Below are 21210 nucleotides of genomic sequence, written 5' to 3' on the forward strand. Positions count from 1 at the left end.
TTATATAATAAATAAATCTTGTCAGTTAAGTTAATTAAAGACTAATATTTCTATAACATTAACTTGGTCATGGACTATATATTATTGAGAAATCAGTATATAAGTGCATGAAACTGCAATCACGTTTCATATTATTTTTTTTTATTTTTCACACTAATTGTAACCAAAAAAATAAGTGTTCATTTCATTGCTTGTATAAATTCACTTAACAAAAGAGCATTATAATTCTTAGCTGACAAAATTTTTAATGCTTACAATGCAAATAACAGTGTCTCTACAAGAGCAGGTTAAATGAAGATAATTGGAAGAGACGGCAAATAATAATGTATACTGTGTTGTACATGTATATTTGTATAGTTTCTGAACAGAATACTAACAAACACAACAACTCTCGTTATATGAGGTGTAGTCAAAAAGTATCCAACCTTTGTCTAGAAAACAAGTATCATTATAAACTCATTATTTTGATTTAGTCTCCTTCAATGTATCTGTCTTGGGAGGCTACACACTTCTGCTAGCAGCGTTCCTGCCACTGCTGGAAACATTTCTGGAAATCACTTTTTGGGATGCTTTAGAGCTGCGTCTTCGAATTTTGCTTAATGTCCTCTGTTGACTCAAATCTTCTTCCTTTGAGTGTTTTTTTGAGCTTTGGGAATAGCCAAAAGCCACACGGAGCCATGTCTGGAGAATAGGAAGCCTGACAAACAAGTGGTGTGTTTTGCTTGACGAGGAATGCTTGGACAACATGGGCAGAATGAACTGACTGAACTGAACTGTCCCATGGCTGATTCCAACATAGGCAACAATCTCCTCAATAGTCATACAACAGTCTTCATAGACTGTTCCTTGAATCTTTGCAATCATTTCATTGTTTCTGCTGGTCGATGGTCTTCCACAATGTGGCTCACTGTCCACTAAGGTGCAGAATTTGATACAGTATCTTTGCTCAATGTACTCGGTTACCTTGACTCAAAAGGAAAATTCCCACAGCACATTCTTCACATCTGTACTCAACACATTACTGGGGGCCAATGGAGCAACCTACAGAGACGAAAATTTTTGCGCATGCTCAGGAAGGATGTGGCCAGCTAATACCCATGCAGATTTTGCTCATGCATCATTATACTTTGTGACAACACCTCGTATATATATATATGTATGTGTGTGTGTGTGTGTGTGTGTGTGTGTGTGTGTGTGTGTGTGTGTATATATACATATATATATAAATGTCAACCGATAAGAATGAGTGCTCAAAACTGCATTGGTGGATAGAATTTCTTTATTTGTGTATCAAGACTACCATTGGTTTCATGCTAAAAAATACCTTAATATCTTAACAGTTTTTCAAGCTGATCAATGGATCACAAACCGATCATGTATATATATGTATTGGAGTGTCTATAGCTATTTGTACTGTTTGTAGGATTTTTATGCGCCTCATATTTTTGCTTTTATATATTTTTATATTTCCTATATGTTATATTTTCATTTATTTATTTATTATTATTATTTTTTTCTTGCTGTACCCTTATTTTTATTTTTATTTTATTTTTGCTTTTGTTTTTGTTCTTGTTTCTATTTCACCTCTGTTTTTACCTCTTACTCTATATTTGTATGAAATTCTTTGTGAATCTCTGAAGAGGCCTAGCGAATCGTGCATGTACCGCCATTTCAACATTTCATCCGATAATCACTCCGGCAGGAACTATACGGAAAGAATGGGGCATGACAAAGCTAGGCCGAAACAGCTGTAAGATTAAACTTTTGTTCATTCTCTAATTCCTTATGTACTTTGTACGTTTATCTGTAAACCCGGTTGTCAAAATAACATGGTTTGTCATAAACACCTGTACTTTGTGTTTTTTCTTTTGTCACTTTAGCTATGAATTAAATTAATGAATTCAATGGGATACACTGTCTGCAAGTCGTTGGGTGCAGCATATTATCCTCCATTTTCTAAATGATATATAAATATACATATATGGGTATATATATATATATACCCTACAAAACACCCTAACCATAGACTACCAGTACTAGATACAGAACTCTGGCTAGTAACTGTGAATAATAAAACCCAAGTCCTTCATTTACACTATGCCAAACCTATGGCCTCCTACGGAACTCATCTATTGCGGACAATGTCAAATTGAATATATTGATGGCAGTCCTCATCATGAGAATGAGAAACGTGTCCCGCATGTGCAACCCTACACACAATTGAAACTACTTATTTGGAAAGCAAGCTTCCTAATCACACAGCTACATCACGTGTCCAGTTTTATATTTGGGAAAATAGTTTGGAAAGCCTCTAGCTATGAAGATAATTGCCCAAACAGAATTCAAATATACAAGGATATGCATTAGGAGAGAAAAATAGATTGTGAAAGAAAACAAAACAATAATGAAATATTGTAATGAATGAAACAATTTTTACCTCAAATTCTTCATTTTCAACAGCTAGTTGTGGTACTAGAGCAAATAACTTGCAAATTTCTATGGTAATGCCAGGTCTAAAAATTAGATAAAAAAGACAATGGAATATACTAGAATGACAAGTCCTCAAATAATTTGCTGTTTAAAGAAAGTAACAGTTGCAACTAGCTGGCTTATCAGACTACAGTTAATTGATGATCTAAATTAGTATTGCACCCTGCTACCAACCAAGTTGTCTGATGTATATTTTTATGAAAATCTTGATCCTGTAGTAAAGGATATAACTGAGGTCAAGTATCATAGGCAAATAGCTCAGTGGTTTGAGCATTGGGTTTACAATCATGAAGTAGTGAGTTCAATTCCCAGATAAAGCTGTGTGTGGTGTTCTTGAGTAAGATACTTTATTTCAAGCTGCTCCAGTTCACTCAGCTGTAGAAATGAGTTGCAATATCACTAGTGCCATGCTGTATCAGCCTTTGCCTTCTCTTGGATAACATATGTGGTGTGAAGAGGGGAGACTAGTATGCATGGGCAACTGCTGGTCTTCCATAAACAACCTTGCCTGGACTTGTGCCTCATGGCCAAAGAGGGTCTACCATCTCAGTAACCTCTGGATAAAATCCAGAGGTTACTGAGATGGTAGAGATCTTCAATAAATGTGTAACAGTATTTATGTTTCATCCATGATGTTTCAGAGTTCAAATAGCACTGTGGTTAATTTTATCTTTCATAAATCAAAATCAGTCCAGTCAATTGCATGATTGGTTGAGAGAGGGCAGGAGAGATACGGAAAGAGAAGTAAAGAAATTGATAGACAGAAAGATTGACAGATAGATACATATACAATGTTGAATAGATGGTGGTGGGAAAGCAATATATACAGCATACTTGATGTTTTCACAGGTGATTGGCCAGTTACTGCAGTATTTGTCCCAAGATAACACCACTTATGGACTTACTGTATTAAAAACACAGTAAATATCAGAGGGAAATGAACATTTTTCCCAGCAGTGGTCAGTGAGTATCTGATGCATCCCAGCCTTTAAAACTGCATTACTGAACATGTCCTTCTTATTTTAACTCTTTAGCATTCAGATTACTCAGTCAAATGTATTACTTATTTATTCAGACGACTAGCACCTCTCCTTCATTGGACACTAAACTCGGCTTGCGAAGACCTGTTGGGGCAAGTGAAATCAAAATCGTGTTGGCACCTGTACCAGTGGAGCACTAAGAGCACCGTCTGAGCATGATCATTCCCAGAGCAGCTGTCTGGCTTCCGTGCCAGTGGCACGTAAATAGCACCATTTGAGCATGATCGTTACCAGTGTTGCCTTACTGGCACTTGTGCCGGTGGCACGTGAAAAAACATTCGAGTGAGGTCGTTGCCAGTGCCACCGGACTGGCTCCTGTGCACGCGGCACGTAAAATACACCATTTAGAGAGTGGCCATTGCCAGTACTGCCTGACTGGCTTTCCTGCCGGTGGCACGTAAAAGCACCCACTGCACTCTTGGAATGGTTGGTGTTAGGAAGGGCATCCAGCTGTAGAAACTCTGCCAAATCAGATTGGAGCCTGGTGTAGTCATCTGGTTCGCCAGTCCTCAGTCAAATCGTCTAACCCATGCTAGCATGGAAGGTGGACGTTAAACGATGATGATGATGATGATGATGATTATTATTATTTTGAATTAACCATGTATTATCTCATAGCCTTGTGATTTTGATGGAACAATTGTTTATTTTAAGAATGACATTGTAGAGTAGGTGTGAGAGGTCAGATTTGGCCAGTTCTAACATTAAATAGGTAGAATATCTTGGCTGGATATAGCCAGCTTAAATGCTAAAGGGCTACAATAGTAGAATGAGGAAAGTTGCCTGCTATTTCTTTCTACCAGTGATGCAGAACCTTATAGTTAGTTCAACTAGGAGGTGATATAAATCTACAATTATACAAAGCAGATTTGTGATCTTGCAGTTGTGAGTTCAATTCCACTAGTGAGAACTATTAACTAGAATACAGTGGTATTCTGTCTAACAAAAAGACTTGTTTCTTTTCAAAAACAAAACCCATATGCATCAGGTCATCAGTCAGAGGAAGGAAATAATAATTTCTCAAAATTGTATAAGGTTACAGGTTTGTAAGGCAAGGATATAATTGATTTAATCAACCCCTGTGCATCATTGGTGTTAAATTTATTAACTCAGTCCCACTAGTATTTGAACTTGGAATGGAGAGGAATGAAATTAAATAATGCTGTTCTATCAATTTTGCCACTGGACTATACTGGCATGCAGGAGGTATGAAGCAATGACTCAACCTATAAGAAACAGTAGCCAAATGCCTTCAAATTATATACTACAATCCTAAATATGCAAAGGATGCATTGTAACAATTAAGATGTATAGATCTGAAAAAAAAGATGGGATGGTCATAGCAAGAATGCCTTTGTCAAAGGTTTGCATGATCAAAACTTACCTGAGTTCAACAACAACAACACCAACAAAAATAGGACACCTCGCAAAGAAACGAATAAGGGACAACAATCAATGCACATTAACAAATTGTCCCATCCGTGACACAGATTTATGCCAACGGGTAAATGTTGTGTATAAAATACAATGTAACAAATGCAACAAGTTCTATGTGGGTAGCACAACAAGACCGTTACACGTCCGCATCAAAGAACATATGAACACGAGAGCCTCCTCCTTCAGAAAACATCTAGAAAGATGCCGGAACACTGATAAAAGCATAACAGTCACAATTGAGGCCGATGAAAGAAATTTGGGTAATTTAAGAATCAAGGAAGCTTTACTCATACACAAACTAGGACCCCAAATTAACAACAGGATGGAAGTTGGTAATCAATATATTATTTAGCTACATCTGGATGTGTGTAGGTTAATTCTTAATAACATGCTCATATATTGTTTACAACAAAAAAAAAGAAAGAAAAAAAAAGAGAAGCTGCACGTATAACACATAACTTAGAAGCAGCGCCACAGATGTACCAACACACACGAGATTGAAACAGCCGACCTCACGCACTTCTCATGAGGAATTCCAGGAGAAGCTCCGTGAGACCACTCCTGAGACGCTTCAGAAAAAAGAAAAACCGTTGGAAAACAGTTTATAGCAGAGACTCCAGCAAATAAGATCTGAAGAAGGAATTCTAATTCCAAAATATCATCGGACTACAGTTTACCAAGTTACAACAGGTATACAGTCTATTTTTTGTTCTATATTGCATTGTTATACCTTCCTAAACTTTTTATTCTTTAATAGCATTAATTGTTTGAGTGAGAAATTTAGAGGTATTTTGAACCCCTAACCCTGAAGTAGTGATGGTTACTGTGTATATATATCAAGAAAGTTGCGAGATAACTGTGGGAAGATTGATTTCTGATCAAAACTTCTGCATATTAACTCTTTTGGCACCAACCCACCTGAAACTGCCCCATTATACAAACTTGTTCTACGGTACAAACTTCCAGCTTTAAAGGAATCTATATGAAAACCTTCCATCAAAAGTTTATGTTAATCTATGATCTGAATACCAGCTTCATAATGTTGAAATTATTTTACTAAAGTCTTCATTATTTACAAAATTTATTGAAATGAAGGCAGAGTATTTTGATAGAAATGTGATAACTAAAAGGCTTAATTGTCCTTTAATGGTATAATTAATCACAAGAGGCTAATTGGCTAAGTAAGTGTTGTGAGGACAACTAAACTTTGTGTATCATTAGGTTACATTCTGCTTCAGGAATTAAAGGAGGAGGAGGGACAAAAAAGATGAATTTCAGAAGCTGGACCCTGGACAATATTTTCTAACAATGTTCTGTTTCAGAAAAAAGTGGCATATGATTTAAGGGAGATATTGCTGGCAAATTGTTTAGAGCATTGGTCAAAATTTATGTGGTATTTACTTAGATGACTTTATGTTCTTAGGAAAATCCTGAGATCAACATCCCCATTCATCTTTCAGGAGTTGAGGAAGTACAAATAAATAACTGTGTCGATTCCACTATTGCAAACTAGACATGACTTGTAATAGAAGACTCCACAGAGACTTACCTAGCTTAGTTTATCTACCCATAGAATATATGGCAAGCATATCTTGGAAAGTTATCAGTTGCAGACAATTGAATACAGAAACAAAACAAGGCAAAAAAAAAAAATAATAAAATTTGCTACTCAGCTGCTTAAAGTCAGTGAAACTAAAGTTCAGCTCTGTGGCTCTGTTAACTCTTCTAATTATAACTGCAACATGATTACACCACAGCTGAATTAGTGATAAGATGTCAGACTCTCAAAAATAATAAAGTATAAAATTTTGAAACTCTATAGGACATAATATGAGACTTACCTAGAATCATTGGCAAGTTTGGTTGACAGTAATTTCCACAGACTTTGAATATTGATCACCTGTAGTGATAAAACATATATAAGTATAAACACACTCTTCCTACACCTTTTTCATCCTCTCTCCCCTCACTCTCTATATTTTCAACTAGACTAGCGATTTTAGGCTTATTGATACCAACCTGCCTGAGGTCACCCCTGGTTTTAAGATATAAAAATTCCTGACCCAATTTAAAACCTTCCATCAAATTTTCATGTCTATTTAAAGTTTATCACCACACAACTCATGGTTTAGTAACTGGTGTTAAAAATGTGAATAAAAATCCAAGAATGTAAGGAATAAAAGAGGTAAATAAAGACAGCTAAAACAATGTTAGTTACATTTCTTGTAACATACCTAAAACCCGAGTAGCTCGTCTTAAAACATTAGTTTAATAATGACAAAATTATTTTACTAAATTCTTCATTATTTTCAAAATTAATTGAAACAAAAACAGTGTATTTCAAATGAAATATGGTAACAAAAGGTCAACCCTTTAATACTAACACATCTAAGATAGCCTCTGGTTCTATGATGCAAACTTTCAGTTTTAAAGAGATCTAAATAAAATCCTCCCACCAAAATTTCATGTTTATTTATGTTCCAAACACCAGCTTCTCAATGACAAAGTTCAGTTCTATCTTTAAGAGATGAGGAATTATGTACATTATTTACATTATTCACATTCGACGGATATTTGTCCTCATCTTGTTTGCTGTTAAATAATGTTTCGGCTGATATACCCTCCAGCCTTCATCAAGTGTCTTGGAGAAATTTCGAACCTGGGTTCTCATTCCTAAGGTATTTTTTGATATTATTATTATTATTATTATTATTATTATTATTATTATTATTATTATTATTCAGGTCACTGCTTGGAATCAAACTTGGAATCTTGGGGTTAGTAGCCCATGCTCTTAACCACTATGCCATATGCCTGATGAAGGTTGGAGGGTATATCAGCCGAAACGTGTTAACAACAAACAAAATGAGGACAAATATCCATCGAATGTAAATAATGTAAAGGACAAAGTTATTTTAATAAATTCATCAAATTTTTTTTTTAAAAATTACTTGAAATGTAAGTAATGTATTTCAACAGAAATATGGTATAGAAAGAGTTAAGTGTTTGAATCTCAAAATAACCAAGCAAGAATTCATATTCTCTGATAAAACTTAAATTCTTTTGATGTAGGCTGTTGTCTACATCAACAGCTTGTCAATAACAACACAAAGTTATACAAATCTATTGCAACATTAACCCTTTAGCATCCAAATTGGCCATGGCTATCTAAAATATTTAACCCGATTTATATTGAAACTGGTCAGATTTGGCTTCTCACTTCAACCCTACAATGTCATTCTAAAACTGAACAATCACATCACTGAAATCTCTAAAATACAAGATAATACATGATTAATTGAAAACAAAATAAATAAACAAACATTGTATTTGACAAAGTAATCTGAATACTAAAGGTTAATAGGGAAGGTTTAGACAAAACAGTAAAACTTAAAATTGATTACTAAGTAGAGATCTTAGTAAAAATGCAAAGCTAATATTATATTTAAGGGACATAAAGGCAACATAGTTTCTAGATCTAAATCATCATTTTAACATTTATTTTTCCATGCTAACTATTGGCGAGATAGGATTTATCAAAGCAGAATTTCTATGGCCACATGTATTTCCTGTTGCCAACTCACATATTTCCAGACAAGTAATATTTCAGAAGGGTGGAATCAAATGAGATAGCTTGCTATAATGACATTTAGAATCAACAAGCAATGTCATGACAAGGAGACTTTATGTCTCCCACCTCTCTCTCTCACACACACACACAAATGATGAGCTTCTTTCAGTTTCCATCTGCCAAATCCACTTGTAAGGCTTTGGTTGCTTTGGCACTATAACAGAAGACACTTCCCTAAGGTGCCATGCAGTGGAACTGAACCTAAAACCATACAGGTGGGAAACAAGCTTTTTAACCACACAACCATACCTAAATGTGGTTAAAATCTAGCTAAATCAACAACTGTTGGTAAGAAAATTGTACGAAAAGATTAATGACAGTATTAGCTAAACTACTAACCGTAACTAATTCCATTATAGTAACACAGTCATCACTAAGTTTAGGCATCATTAGTAAGAAACACAATAACCAAGTTGACATAATAGAATTTTATTTATCAATCTCTAAAGCATTATTCGGATAAGTATTACATTTTGCTAAAAGTTAAATGCTATCTATATAATATTCAGCCCTCTGTGCTCAGCAACATATTGGTTAGTTGATGTTATCAGACAATCTTGCTTTCAAATTGGATATCATGAAACTTCAAGCAATCAGTTACAATACACACACATATACAGTGATTAAGATTTGTGCTTCTCAGTCACATGGTTTTGATTTCGGTCAACTAAGTACCACCTTGTGAAAGTGTCTTCTACCATAGAAGTCAGCTGAAAAGCCTTGTAGGTGAGTTTGGTGGATGGAAACTGAAAGAAGCCTAGCATTTTAATATCCATTTAACTATGCTTGCATAGGTAGGACAGAATTTGTAAAGGCAGACTTTTAGTTGCATACCCTTCCTGTCACCAACCCTCACCTGTTTCCAAGTAAGGCAATATTTTCTCATAGCCAGATGTATTTTCAAAGAAAGACTAAAAGGAAAGAGTACGCATAATGTGTGTGTGTGCACATATATGTGTATGTATATATGAATGATGTATGTGTGCATGAGTGTTTTTATATCTCCCTGTCTTGATATTCTGTCATGGTCACACAAGCAGTGTCATTTGTTCCCAATCTTCCATATAAACATGTCCAGTTATGGGGAAACATTATATTGCTTGTAAACAAGTAGGAGAGGCATCTAGCTGTAGAAAATTTGCTTCAACAAATTCCACTCAAACCACTTTTCTATGCATTTGCATGGAAAAGTAAAAAATTAAAACAATGATAAGAAGTTTGTTTCCCAACCACATGGTTCTGGGTTCAGTCTCATGGCATGACATCATGGGCAAGTATCTTCAACTATACCTTGAGCTAACCAAAACTTTGTGAGTGGATCTGACAGAAGCCTATAATATATCATCAACATTGAATGTCTGTTGTCCATGCTGCTATGGGTTGGATGGTTTGATCTAAGCTTGGGAACTGCACCAGACTCCAGTCTGATTCAGCATAGCTTCTATGGCTGGATGCCCTTCCAAACACCAATCACTTTACAGAGTGTGCTGGGTACCTTTATGTGGCACTGCATGGGCACATTTACGTGGAATCACACAGGCATTTTTATGTGGAACTACATTGATGCTTTTACATGGCTTCACATGGGAAATTTTATGTGGCACCACATGGGTGATTTACATGGCACACACACAGACAAACACATGTATGTATATAAGTGTGTGTGTGTGTGTATGTTTCCTAGTCTTGACTTCATGTGTACTTGTAATGATTGTCATTATCAAACAAGCAGTGTCATTCATTTCCAATATACTGTGAAAACGTATCTGATAATGGAGACATGTCGTCTTACTGGAAACAGGTAAGGGTTGGCAACAGGAAGTGTATTCAGGTGTAGAAAATCTGCCTAAATAAACTCTTTCCAAGGATGGAAAAGTGGATATTAAACTTGAATGAAATTTGTGTGTGTGTGTGTGTGTGTGTGTGTGTGTGTGTGTGTGTGTGTGTGTGTGTGTGTGTGTGTGTGTGTGTATGCGTGCATGTACATATTCAAAATTATCTTCTTTATATTTTATTTTAGGGTGGAATAATCAAGAAAAATAACTCACTTCTGCTTCACAAAGGTGCGTTAAACCTTTCAATGACATTATTGCAGCTGGAGTGGTTGATTTTAATAAGCAACTATTGAGAATATCAGATAAAAGACTTAACATATCTGGTCCATGCTGCACAGGCCTGTAAACATAAGATATATGAATAGTCATTAAGTAAATATTTATTTTATAAAGATTAATTTATTCATATTATATGATGCATATATTGTGGTCAATTTATTATTATTATTATATAATGCATACATGTCATGTAAAAATATTTCCTTCTTTCTGTTTATAACCTAGCCATCACACACACACACACACAGTTCCCTCACACATTATTTCTCTTTGATAAGTATTTCCTTTGTATTGCTCTTGTTTTAATTTTCTCCTTCAATCACTCTTTCTTCTACTTTCTATTCACCTGCTTATTCATGCTGGTTTAAATGAACTTGTAGTGAAACCTCTCTCTCAGGCATTCAATCACAAATGATAACAAAGCGGCTAATATCTAGCCTTTGGCTGCTTTGGACCCTTGTGTCCACCACCCTGATTGGTTCTTATTTGCGCGGCAATTGTCTACAGTTCTGTTTTGCACCAGGGTGCATACCGTCCAATCGTGGCCTTCTAATAAGGTCACGTGAGAGAGTATTTTTCTGCTGTTCCAGTGAGCCCCTGTTCATCTATAAATTAACCTGCAAGAATCTTCTGTACCAGGTAACTGGTCACAGCATCGACGCTCAACTTCACATACATGTGACACCACAGCTCTGCTCCTCAGCCACAACTTCCTGAGTATAGACATTCAACTATGTAACTCTTATACGAACTGGTATTTTCTCTATCTTCGTTCAGGACGCTTATCTACTGTGTTACAGACACTCTTTCAATGCTCTGTATTCCTCATTCACACATATTGTATACACACATTTTGTACTCTCACACTCTGGCTTATATGACGGGCCGTCATTCATATTGTTGTATACATACTCTTGTACAAGAAGGCCTGTCATACACATTGTATTATGTATATATGCCACATGCACGCACACATAGACACACTGTTCGCTATGTTAATAAATCTACCCTTCATATATATCTAACGGTTGTCTGTCACTCTGTCTCTCTCTTTCCTTTACTGGCACTCGCTCGCATCATCTCTCATTGCAAGCCTTCATATGTTATATAACATGTTATTGTGTTCGACCGTGCGACGCGTTTAAAGGAGTCATCTTCCACTTCATCGCCATCTCCTTTGGTTTGCACGGTCATTCTTTTTACAAACTCAGACAGCAATATAGCAGGTAAGGCTCTTTGGTGATACTGATGACCAAAAAACCCTCTTTGATACTGTTACCAAGATAAAATGTACTCAGGTTACTTTGTATCCAACAGAATTTGTTGAGGCATATTTTCTATGATTAGATGCCCTTTCTGTCACCAAACCTCCCTCACTTCCAAGTTTCCAAGTAAGGTAATATTTCTGTGTGGCTAGACATGTTTCCTGGAAGATTGGGATTGAACATCATTTGTATGATGATGATACTCATTTAAAACTATTGTGTAATTTCAAGATATGGGTGTGCACGCGCACACACACACACACACACAATGAGCTTCTTTCAGTTTCTGTCTAATAAAACCACTCATAAGGCTTTGGTTACAGTGGAACTGAACATAAAATCACATGGTTGGAAAGCAAGATTCTTAACTATATGCAGTATACAAAACTTCTTGTTCATAACCTGAAAATGTTTTCATTTTGTAGAGTCAGAATGGAGCCAAAAACATGTTTAGAGAATGAGTCATCAATTGATTTTAGAAATTGTTTAAAAAAAAAAAAAATTGAAAAATTTTTCTGATTTAATTAGACTCTAATATTTTGAATGTCGTTTTTAACACAAAATGATGCTCAAAATTATAACAAACCAAGATAATCACCTTAATTCGCAGATACTTGTGATTGAGTGTGCTTTAGCAAAAACCACTTCATTTGATATTGCTGCTATGGTACCTGGAGTGATGGGCTCTTCTGTAAGTGCTTTCTGCAACTGGGGAAAGCAGCGGTCCTGTATTTTCCATAATTCTGTCAGTAGTGTAATGAAAATGGCTTTCAGCCCCTTGTAAGAGCCTAATTCTTGGATAGATTTCAAAATTGGACCAACTACAACCTACAGAAGAGATAAAGAAAATATAAATATAATATCTTTAGAAGATATTACGGCTATATCACGCTGAGAGCACCGGTTCTCGTCCAAGCACCGAAGTTAAGCAACGTCGAGCCTAGTGAGTACTTAGATGGGTGACCGCTTGGGAAATCTAGGTACTGTAAGTGTCCCACACTTAACAGCGGTGCATCAGCATGGCCGCAGCTCTGAGATGAAACTAAATAATAAAAAAAAGTCTTGGAAAAGCATTCACTTCTGGGTTATTTTTAATACTTAATTTACTAATTTGCTTAAATAATTTGAAGAATATTTTTTTTATACTAGAGTATTACTTGTCATACAATGGGTAACATTGGAAATATAATTTTGCTGTCAGAAGTACACTCTGGCATCTCTCATCACCATCTTTATCATCTTTCTAACTACTCTCACCCATGCTTATATAATGCAGGGTAGCCATGTATCTCCTCTACAGCAAGACACTTTTGTCTCTCTATCATATTTTGCCCTCTCAACACTTGGCATAAAGACATCACCACTTCTCTCAAATATACTCATACACTTTTTCTTTTGTCATTCAGGCTTTTTCTTCTCTTTGTTATGCAAGTTACTTGGTGACTTCACTATTGCCAGTGGTATGAAAAAAGAACCCAGTACACACATCAGGAGGAGCATCAAGTTGTTGAAACAATGCCAAAGCTAACGTTGGAGCTTTCTATGGAAAATGGATATAAAATGATGATGATGATGGGTAATTTCATAAAGATTAAATTATAATTACTGTATGTATGCCATATTTCCTGATATTGCTCATGCTGACGAAAGTATACTGCCAAAGATATCCACCATATGATGGGTAGCACTGTACTGCATAAATATTATTGTAGTATTGGTAGTGATATAATGATTTGGAACAATTTGCTAAAAGTTCTTTAGTGAATACCTTAGTATTTCCATTCTTCCATCCATCCTTCTATCCATCTCCTCTATCTACCATTCCTGGGAAGGAGCCCTCAGGCATCTGCTCCACATGGTCCTATCAGAAGCAACCATTATTAGATTTGCTGGCTGGATTCCGAAGCATGACCAACTGAGGCTATAGATATTATCCAACCATCTAGTACTTGATCTACTCCTAGATCTGCTAGTTGGCTTGGCTTAAAGAATCCATCTGGTGATCATTTCCTGCAGCATTCTAGTCACATGCCCAGAGTAGTGGAGCTGTGATCCCTCATTGCAGAGTAGTGGCTAAACCTTGTGGAACACCCTGATCTCTGAGCAACACACCCTGTTGAGTAGCATTACTCTAGAGATCCTTTAGATCAATGGTTCTCAACCAGGGTCCATATGACCATAGGGGATTCACATAAGATTTTGTTGTTGAAGTTTATGTGCATTAAATTGCTTATACTTCAACAATACACAAAATATTCTAATGTTTTTATACAATTCTTAATAATATTTAATTATAAAAATACAATAGGATTTTTTTTTATATGCATTGAATGGTTATGAAGGTCCAGTAGAGTTAAATAAGAATCAAAGGGGTCGATGGGGAAAAAATGGTTGAGAACTACTGCTTGAGAGGAACCCTTTTTCAGTTGCATGTATTAATGATCATGCCCTTTTCATCATGTAACCAAAATTCATAAACATAGGTGAGAATAGGCACAAAAACCAAATTGAAGATTGTGAGTTTGACTGTTTCACCAATCTCTTCCCTTTTGAGGATTGCATACTGGGATTGGTACATTACTGTGCCAGCACCAGCAATTCTAGCGTCCAACTCAGCCTCCTGTCTTCCATCACATGTGAATACAACTCCAAGATACTTAATCTTCAACATTTGTCTCAGTCATGTTCCAATAACATGCACAGTGTACTAAGAAGATTTTCTTGAGAGGACTGATGTCTCAGTCTTCACAACGCTAACTCTCTTTCTTGCCTTGCAGCACTTGGCAGTGAACCCAATCAATACATACTATAGATCACCTTCTGATGAGCCAAGTAACACCATGTCATCTGTAAATATAAACCGATCGATCAGAAACAAATACATGGGTACTATTGCATCCAAATTCAGAAACCTTCCTGAAGAAACTAAGGTTGTTGAAACAGTGAAAGTTGTTTTGTTGGTAAGTTTCTTCTTTGGCTGTAGGATGCTGTGGATGAAAGCAGCTAGGTATGGTACTAGAAAGTAAAAGAACTCTTCCTTTGACTAGGAAGTTAAAAATGCCAACCAAATAAAGGAGGCTTACAAAGCTTGACCTGGACACAAATTTCCCCTCTTTGTGGCGAGGGTACATAAAAAAGGAGAAACCTCTAGTAAGTTATGCAAAAAAATACAAAACATAAAAAACAAAAAAAAAATAAGATTCTGGTAACAAACATCTTACTTGAAAAGCTTATAAGGAAAAATATTAATTACAATGAATATTTTTATATGACATAGAGCATGACTAGAGAAATCAATCAACCAACCAACCAACCAAAATTTATATTGGCTTTTATTATATAGAGATTCAATGTACAGAAATTCCAAGTTTGGGAAATGCTGAATACTATACACCTTCTCCTTGACTTATGACTGAGTTCCATTCAGACTGACAGGTTGTAAGTCAATCTGGTCGTATGTGGATTTATATTATTCAACACTATTTTCATTCAAAAGTAACTGATGATTGAAAGTATCTGAGTGAGAGAAAGTGGCAGACAGTGGATGCCTGGGTCGGAGGGAGGCCTGCATTGCCAAATGCTGCCACAGTTATCATATGTGCAGCTGCCCAATGTCCGAAAATTTATTATTTATTTATTTATTTACTTTTTTATTTTCTTATTTTTTGTGGTCATAAATGCAAATGGTCATAAGTCGAGGAGAATGTGTATTCAAATATTTTGTAAATGTATTGTACTGGGCATGTGCCTGACTGGACTTTGTGCGGGTGACACGTAAAAGCACCCACTACACTCTCTGAGTGGCTGGCGTTAGGAAGGGCATCCAGCTGTAGAAACTCTGCCAAATCAGATTGGAGCCTGGTGTAGCCATCTGGTTTCACTAGTCCTCAGTTGAATTGTCCAACCCATGCTAGCATAGAAAGAGGACGTTGAACGATGATGATGATGATGATTGTACAGTGTTGTACTATTGAAATCAAATTAGCAATAGAAAATAAACACTAGAACATCCCCTCTGACGACAACAACAACTGTAACCATAACAATAACAATAATTTCAAAAGTAAAAGTAAACTCCTATGTGGATGATCATCCAGGATGAAATATCCTTTAAATCACACTTTAACTACTTTCAAAAATGAAGAACGCATTAAATGAGGTAGCGCTACATATATGAAAAGACAGGATGGTCAAAGTTGGAAAGTCTTGATCATAGGTTTGTTTGCTCAAAGCTAACCCGAGCTAAACAACAACAACATCAATAACAATATAGTAACAACAAGTCTGTTGTCATTTTATTCGCTAATACATGAATCATCATTATTTCCCCAAATTCTTCACTACATTTAATCCCTTTTGATATCGACTCACCTGCAACTGCCTCTGGTTCTATGATACAAAATTCTTGTTTTAAATAGACTTACATTATATCAAAATTTCATGCTCAGTTTATGTTCCAACCATAATACCAAAGTTATTCTACTAAATTCTTCATTATTTTCTCAATTAACTGAAGCAATATAGTGTATTTCAACAAAGATATGATAGCAAAACTGCTAAAAGTAATCTAAATTAAAACCTTCCATCAAAATTTTATGTTCAATTTATGTTCCAACTAGCAGCTTAACCTTTAGCACACTGTAGCTGCATCATGTCACTGTATGAATTTTCTCCCCTGTAGTAACAGGGCAGTGGCAGAGGAAACAATTTTAGAGAAAATGCAGTGTGTGAAAGGTTAATAGTGACAAAGTTATTTTACTACATTCTTTATAATATTCAAAATTAACAGAAACGAAGGCAAAGGATTTCAACAGAAATATGGTAACATTTGGGTGGCATTCAAAGAGTCCTCTCTGATGCGAACATTGTATATTTATTTGTTGTGATTCCTTCCTTTTTTTCCTTTCCACTAGGCTTTGTAGTTATCAATGTTTCTCTTCTTCCTCAGATTAAGCCATAAAAGTACTCCAAAACAAACTACAAATTATTAGGGTACCATGGCCACAGCCTTGGGTTGACACATATATAAGAATAAAAGAATGTATGAGAATACCTTATGTTGAGCAAGTTTAGGAATAGCTTTGAGGATGTTCAGTTTGCGATTGGGATCTGGTTCACGTCCAATTTGATAGAGAAACAAGGGAAGCAAAAATGAAGCCTTAAAAGAGAAAAAGAAGGATGTATACAAGAGACATAGATATATAATACTAATAGTTGAGATTTAATGAAAATGATTTTCAATTTATGTAAGAAATCCATATATTCTGGATCTAGATATAATAAATATTTCAAAGAAACAACTACATTTAATAAAAATATAAAAAAAAGATATTTATAAATAAAATTAAATCTGCTGAAATGTTTAAGGTTTGTATTAAATATGTTATAGTAATTAATGTCACCTGTCTCTCTTACTAGGGTCTGGTTGACCTCTAAATTGCCCTGCTTTTAAAAAATACTATATGAAGAAACTTAACTCTAACCATAGGAACGTAAATGGCATCACTGCTGGAACCCAGGACAAAATACCTTGTAGTATTTAGTTATGTCCCTTTCTGTTTTCAGGTGAAATTTCATCAAGGTTGGCTAAGTTTTTCAAACTTCTGTGGTCAATAACATATATAGCAATAACATTGGTGTTAATCAAAATTCCTGGCAAACTGATATTCGAATGCCAATGTTATAAATAATAGTAATTTATTGTTAGAGTGTCAGACAAGATTCCTTATGACATTTAGTTCCATCCCTTTACAATCTGAGTTCAAATCCACACAAGTCAACCTCACATTTTAGCCTTTGAAGGTCAATGATATATGTACCTCTCAAGCCTTGGGAGGTGGGTACTTCAATCAACAGGACTCTTCTTCAAAACATCAGAAAACACTATCATTAACCCCATTATTCCATGGGTTTATGCAAGTTTCTAATTGTAATGCAAGATACATATATACAAAACTGTAAGTTAGTCCCTAATTCTGTTTCCTAAAACAGTTAGAAATAGCTGTCAAATCACTTTCAAATTTTATCCATTGAAGTCATATCATTCCCACAGCATTTCTGCTTTTGGAGTACTCCAATTTTTTTTCCAAATATTTTCCAATCCTCTTGGACTTGAGCCTTCTTTATGCATTCCAGTGTTACCTACTTTCCCTTCTTATCATCCCTAAATACAAGTTCTTAACTATACTTGCCTTCACACCCATCTCCTATCTTAAGCTGTGTCTCACACTTCCTTACTTTCTTGCAAGCTCTACCTGCCCACAATCCCTGTTCTCACAATCTCATATCACTCCTTCAGAAATATATGTCCCAAAGGAAGGAATATAAATCATCATCATTTAATATTCACCTTCCATGCCATATGGTTTGGATAGTTTGACTAAATCCAATGAGCCAGAGGACTGCATCAGTTCCAATGTCAGGCTAGATGCCCTTCCTAACACCAATATCTTTCCTAGCATCAATTCCTAATTAATAACATTGTTCTTGGTGGTGGTAGCAGTGGTGGCAGTAGTAGCAGCAGTAGTAGTTTCCTGTTGTCTCTGCTACTCAAGTAAGAGAGATATTTATTTCTAACTAAATCCTTTATATGAAATCCATTCTGGCAAAAATTGGATGAAACTGAAAAACAGCACTATAGTATGAGCATCTCTCCCTCTGATGAGAATGATAGAAATACACTTAAGTACCTGCAGGATATTTGAAACTGTGATCTAGGAGCCAGTAGTCCAATATCCATTTATCCAATCAGTTATCTAATCTCTACTAACTGTTAACTGCTATTGTAGAGATAATCTAAGTGAAATCAGAGTTTATTCTATCATTTTTAGAAGAGAGCAATCTTACCTGCCTGTCATCCTTTTCAGCAACTACAAGCAAACTATTCATAGCATTTGCAGAGAAATTTGTACACTGTGGTGTGACAAATAATGACGCTAAAAAATTGGTCAATATCACAGGAATTTCATTGATGCCAGTTAGTGATTCTTGAATGTTGTTCATTAAGAGGAGGCAATTTATTTCTGATTCATTTACTATATCAGAACACAATTTCAAATACTGTCTGCTTTTATATGCTCCTTCTGTCATACACGGTTCTTCAGACCAGGAAATTGGCTTGAATATGGAGAGAAAGACAGAGAAAAGAGAGAGGAAAATGGCATATAAATGTCAATATATAAATAGTAGGGGAAATTCTCAGTTAAGATAGCATCTGTATGTAATATGATTTTTGTTAGCTAGACAGAGAAGCAATGATCACATTCATGATATATCAAGTTTAACCCTTTAACAGTCAGATACACAGTCAAATGTAATACATATTTATGAAACATTGTTTTAAATTAATTGTGCATCATCTTCTAACTTTGACATTTTGATAATGTTACTATTATTTTTACGATGATATTGTTGAATAATTGTGAGAGACCAAATCTAGCTGGTTTGATCATGAAACAGGTAGACTATTTTGGCCAGATATGGCTAGTTTAAATAATAAAGGGTTAAAGAGGACGAAATGCATGAATAAAATTATTTGACACTCAACTACCAACTCATGGCATTATAGAGATAAGAAAACAAAATATTCCAGAATGGATGAAGCAAGAAATAAAGGGAGGCAAGGGAGGAAAAGGAAAGAGAAAACTCACCAACATCCCTGCGGTTGAATCAGTCTCTGAAGAAGCTGAGACCTTGTAATCTAGCTGAATTTTTTCCATAGCTTCTATAATGGAAGTAGACGCTGTTTGTATGGTGTGTAGAGTAAATGGGTCTGCTTGGGGTGACAACATGAGATATAGCAAGGGTAATATTAAGCATCCATGGACTACAGGATGAACAGCAGTGTTATTGGTATTCAGTATTATTAATGCTTTAAGAAAAAAAGAAAAGAAAGAAATACAACAATATTGAATATTGAAAATTGATAATGAATAAACTTATCCTATATATACAGAATATATACAAATATAATATCTACAACATATGTGGAAAATCGGTGTGTTTGTTTGTGGCGTTGTTAGCTAACTCCTCCTACATCGTTTTATTGATTTTGTTGAAACGTGACACCTGAGTAGAACTCATATCTGGAAACCTTGTGACGTAATCAGATTGTTGAAAAAATTGATAATACGGCCTCTGGAAGGAACCTTCATATCTACCTTATATAACTATTTTTTTAAACACCCAAGGGAAATAACTCATACCACCTACACAATTTTTTTAAACACTCAAGGGAAATAACCCCCATTTCATTGTTTGTGTTTGATTACTTTGAACCAACAATCAGCCAACCTAATTCTGCATTTTACTACTCACAGTTTTGAACTGCTAAACATTATTATTGCACTTCCTTAATTTGAATCTCTTCATTCATACATTTCTATACATACATACTTTACTCTGATAATTACTCCGATAATTCTGCATTTTTACAGTTGATTGCCAAATTTCACTTAACTCTTCAACAGCGCTTTTCTCATAGTAAAACAGGTTTTTCTATGAATGACAGCAGTTATACATTTCCCATATGCCTCTGCTAAGCAGAACAATGTCTTTGCAACTTGACCCTTCTAACCTCTTCTAGGCCACTAGGGGCTGGAATGGAGATAACAGACCTTCAACGAAATCATTTGTTCTCAACAATATGTCTATCCTTCTGGCTGCTTTTCAACAGTTATAAAAACAAGAACCCCGTTAGCTAAATAAGCGCAGTTACTGACAGCGACCACCAGTGAGTGTGAAGGTTATTATTGCACTTTATTCTAACACTTCATTTATATATTTCTACACATATATACTACATTCATATATTACCTTTAATAAATTAGCCTTCATAATATAAATATAAATTATAATATAAATTATAATATAAATTATATATATATTATATATAAGAGAATGACTGGGTGCTTCTACTTCACAAGCTGCTCTAATGCAACAACAACGATCACAAGTAAGTCTCTGATTCATTATGTTTCATATTTACAAAATGAAACAATTAGTCATCATCATCATCATCGTTTAACGTCCGCTTTCCATGCTAGCATGGGTTGGACAATTTGACTGAGGACTGGTGAAACTGGATGGCAACACCAGGCTCCAGTCTGATTTGGCAGAGTTTCTACAGCTGGATGGCCTTCCTAACACCAACCACTCAGAGTGTAGTGGGTGCTTTTACGTGTCACCCGCACGAAAACGGCCACGCTCGAAATGGTGTCTTTTATGTGCCACCC

General features: G+C 35.5%; 1 protein-coding gene and 1 pseudogene across 1 annotated transcript in view; one reads left to right on the top strand and one right to left on the bottom strand.

Annotated features, from left to right (window-relative positions):
• Window positions 1-21210, bottom strand: part of LOC106879427 (focadhesin) — a 260907-nt gene that overhangs the window by 195497 nt on the left and 44200 nt on the right. Inside the window, exons 8-14 of the mRNA XM_052967658.1 lie at window positions 19627-19847; window positions 18824-19093; window positions 17031-17135; window positions 12576-12805; window positions 10647-10773; window positions 6809-6867; window positions 2438-2513 (exon numbers count right to left, since the gene is read on the bottom strand). Coding sequence (XP_052823618.1) covers window positions 2438-2513; window positions 6809-6867; window positions 10647-10773; window positions 12576-12805; window positions 17031-17135; window positions 18824-19093; window positions 19627-19847 — 1088 coding nt within the window. The remainder of the gene's footprint in view (window positions 1-2437; window positions 2514-6808; window positions 6868-10646; window positions 10774-12575; window positions 12806-17030; window positions 17136-18823; window positions 19094-19626; window positions 19848-21210) is intronic.
• Window positions 12851-12969, top strand: LOC128247739 (5S ribosomal RNA; annotated as a pseudogene).

This window comes from Octopus bimaculoides, chromosome 4, assembly GCF_001194135.2.
Source record: "Octopus bimaculoides isolate UCB-OBI-ISO-001 chromosome 4, ASM119413v2, whole genome shotgun sequence".
Classification (NCBI taxonomy): Eukaryota; Metazoa; Mollusca; class Cephalopoda; order Octopoda; family Octopodidae; genus Octopus; species Octopus bimaculoides.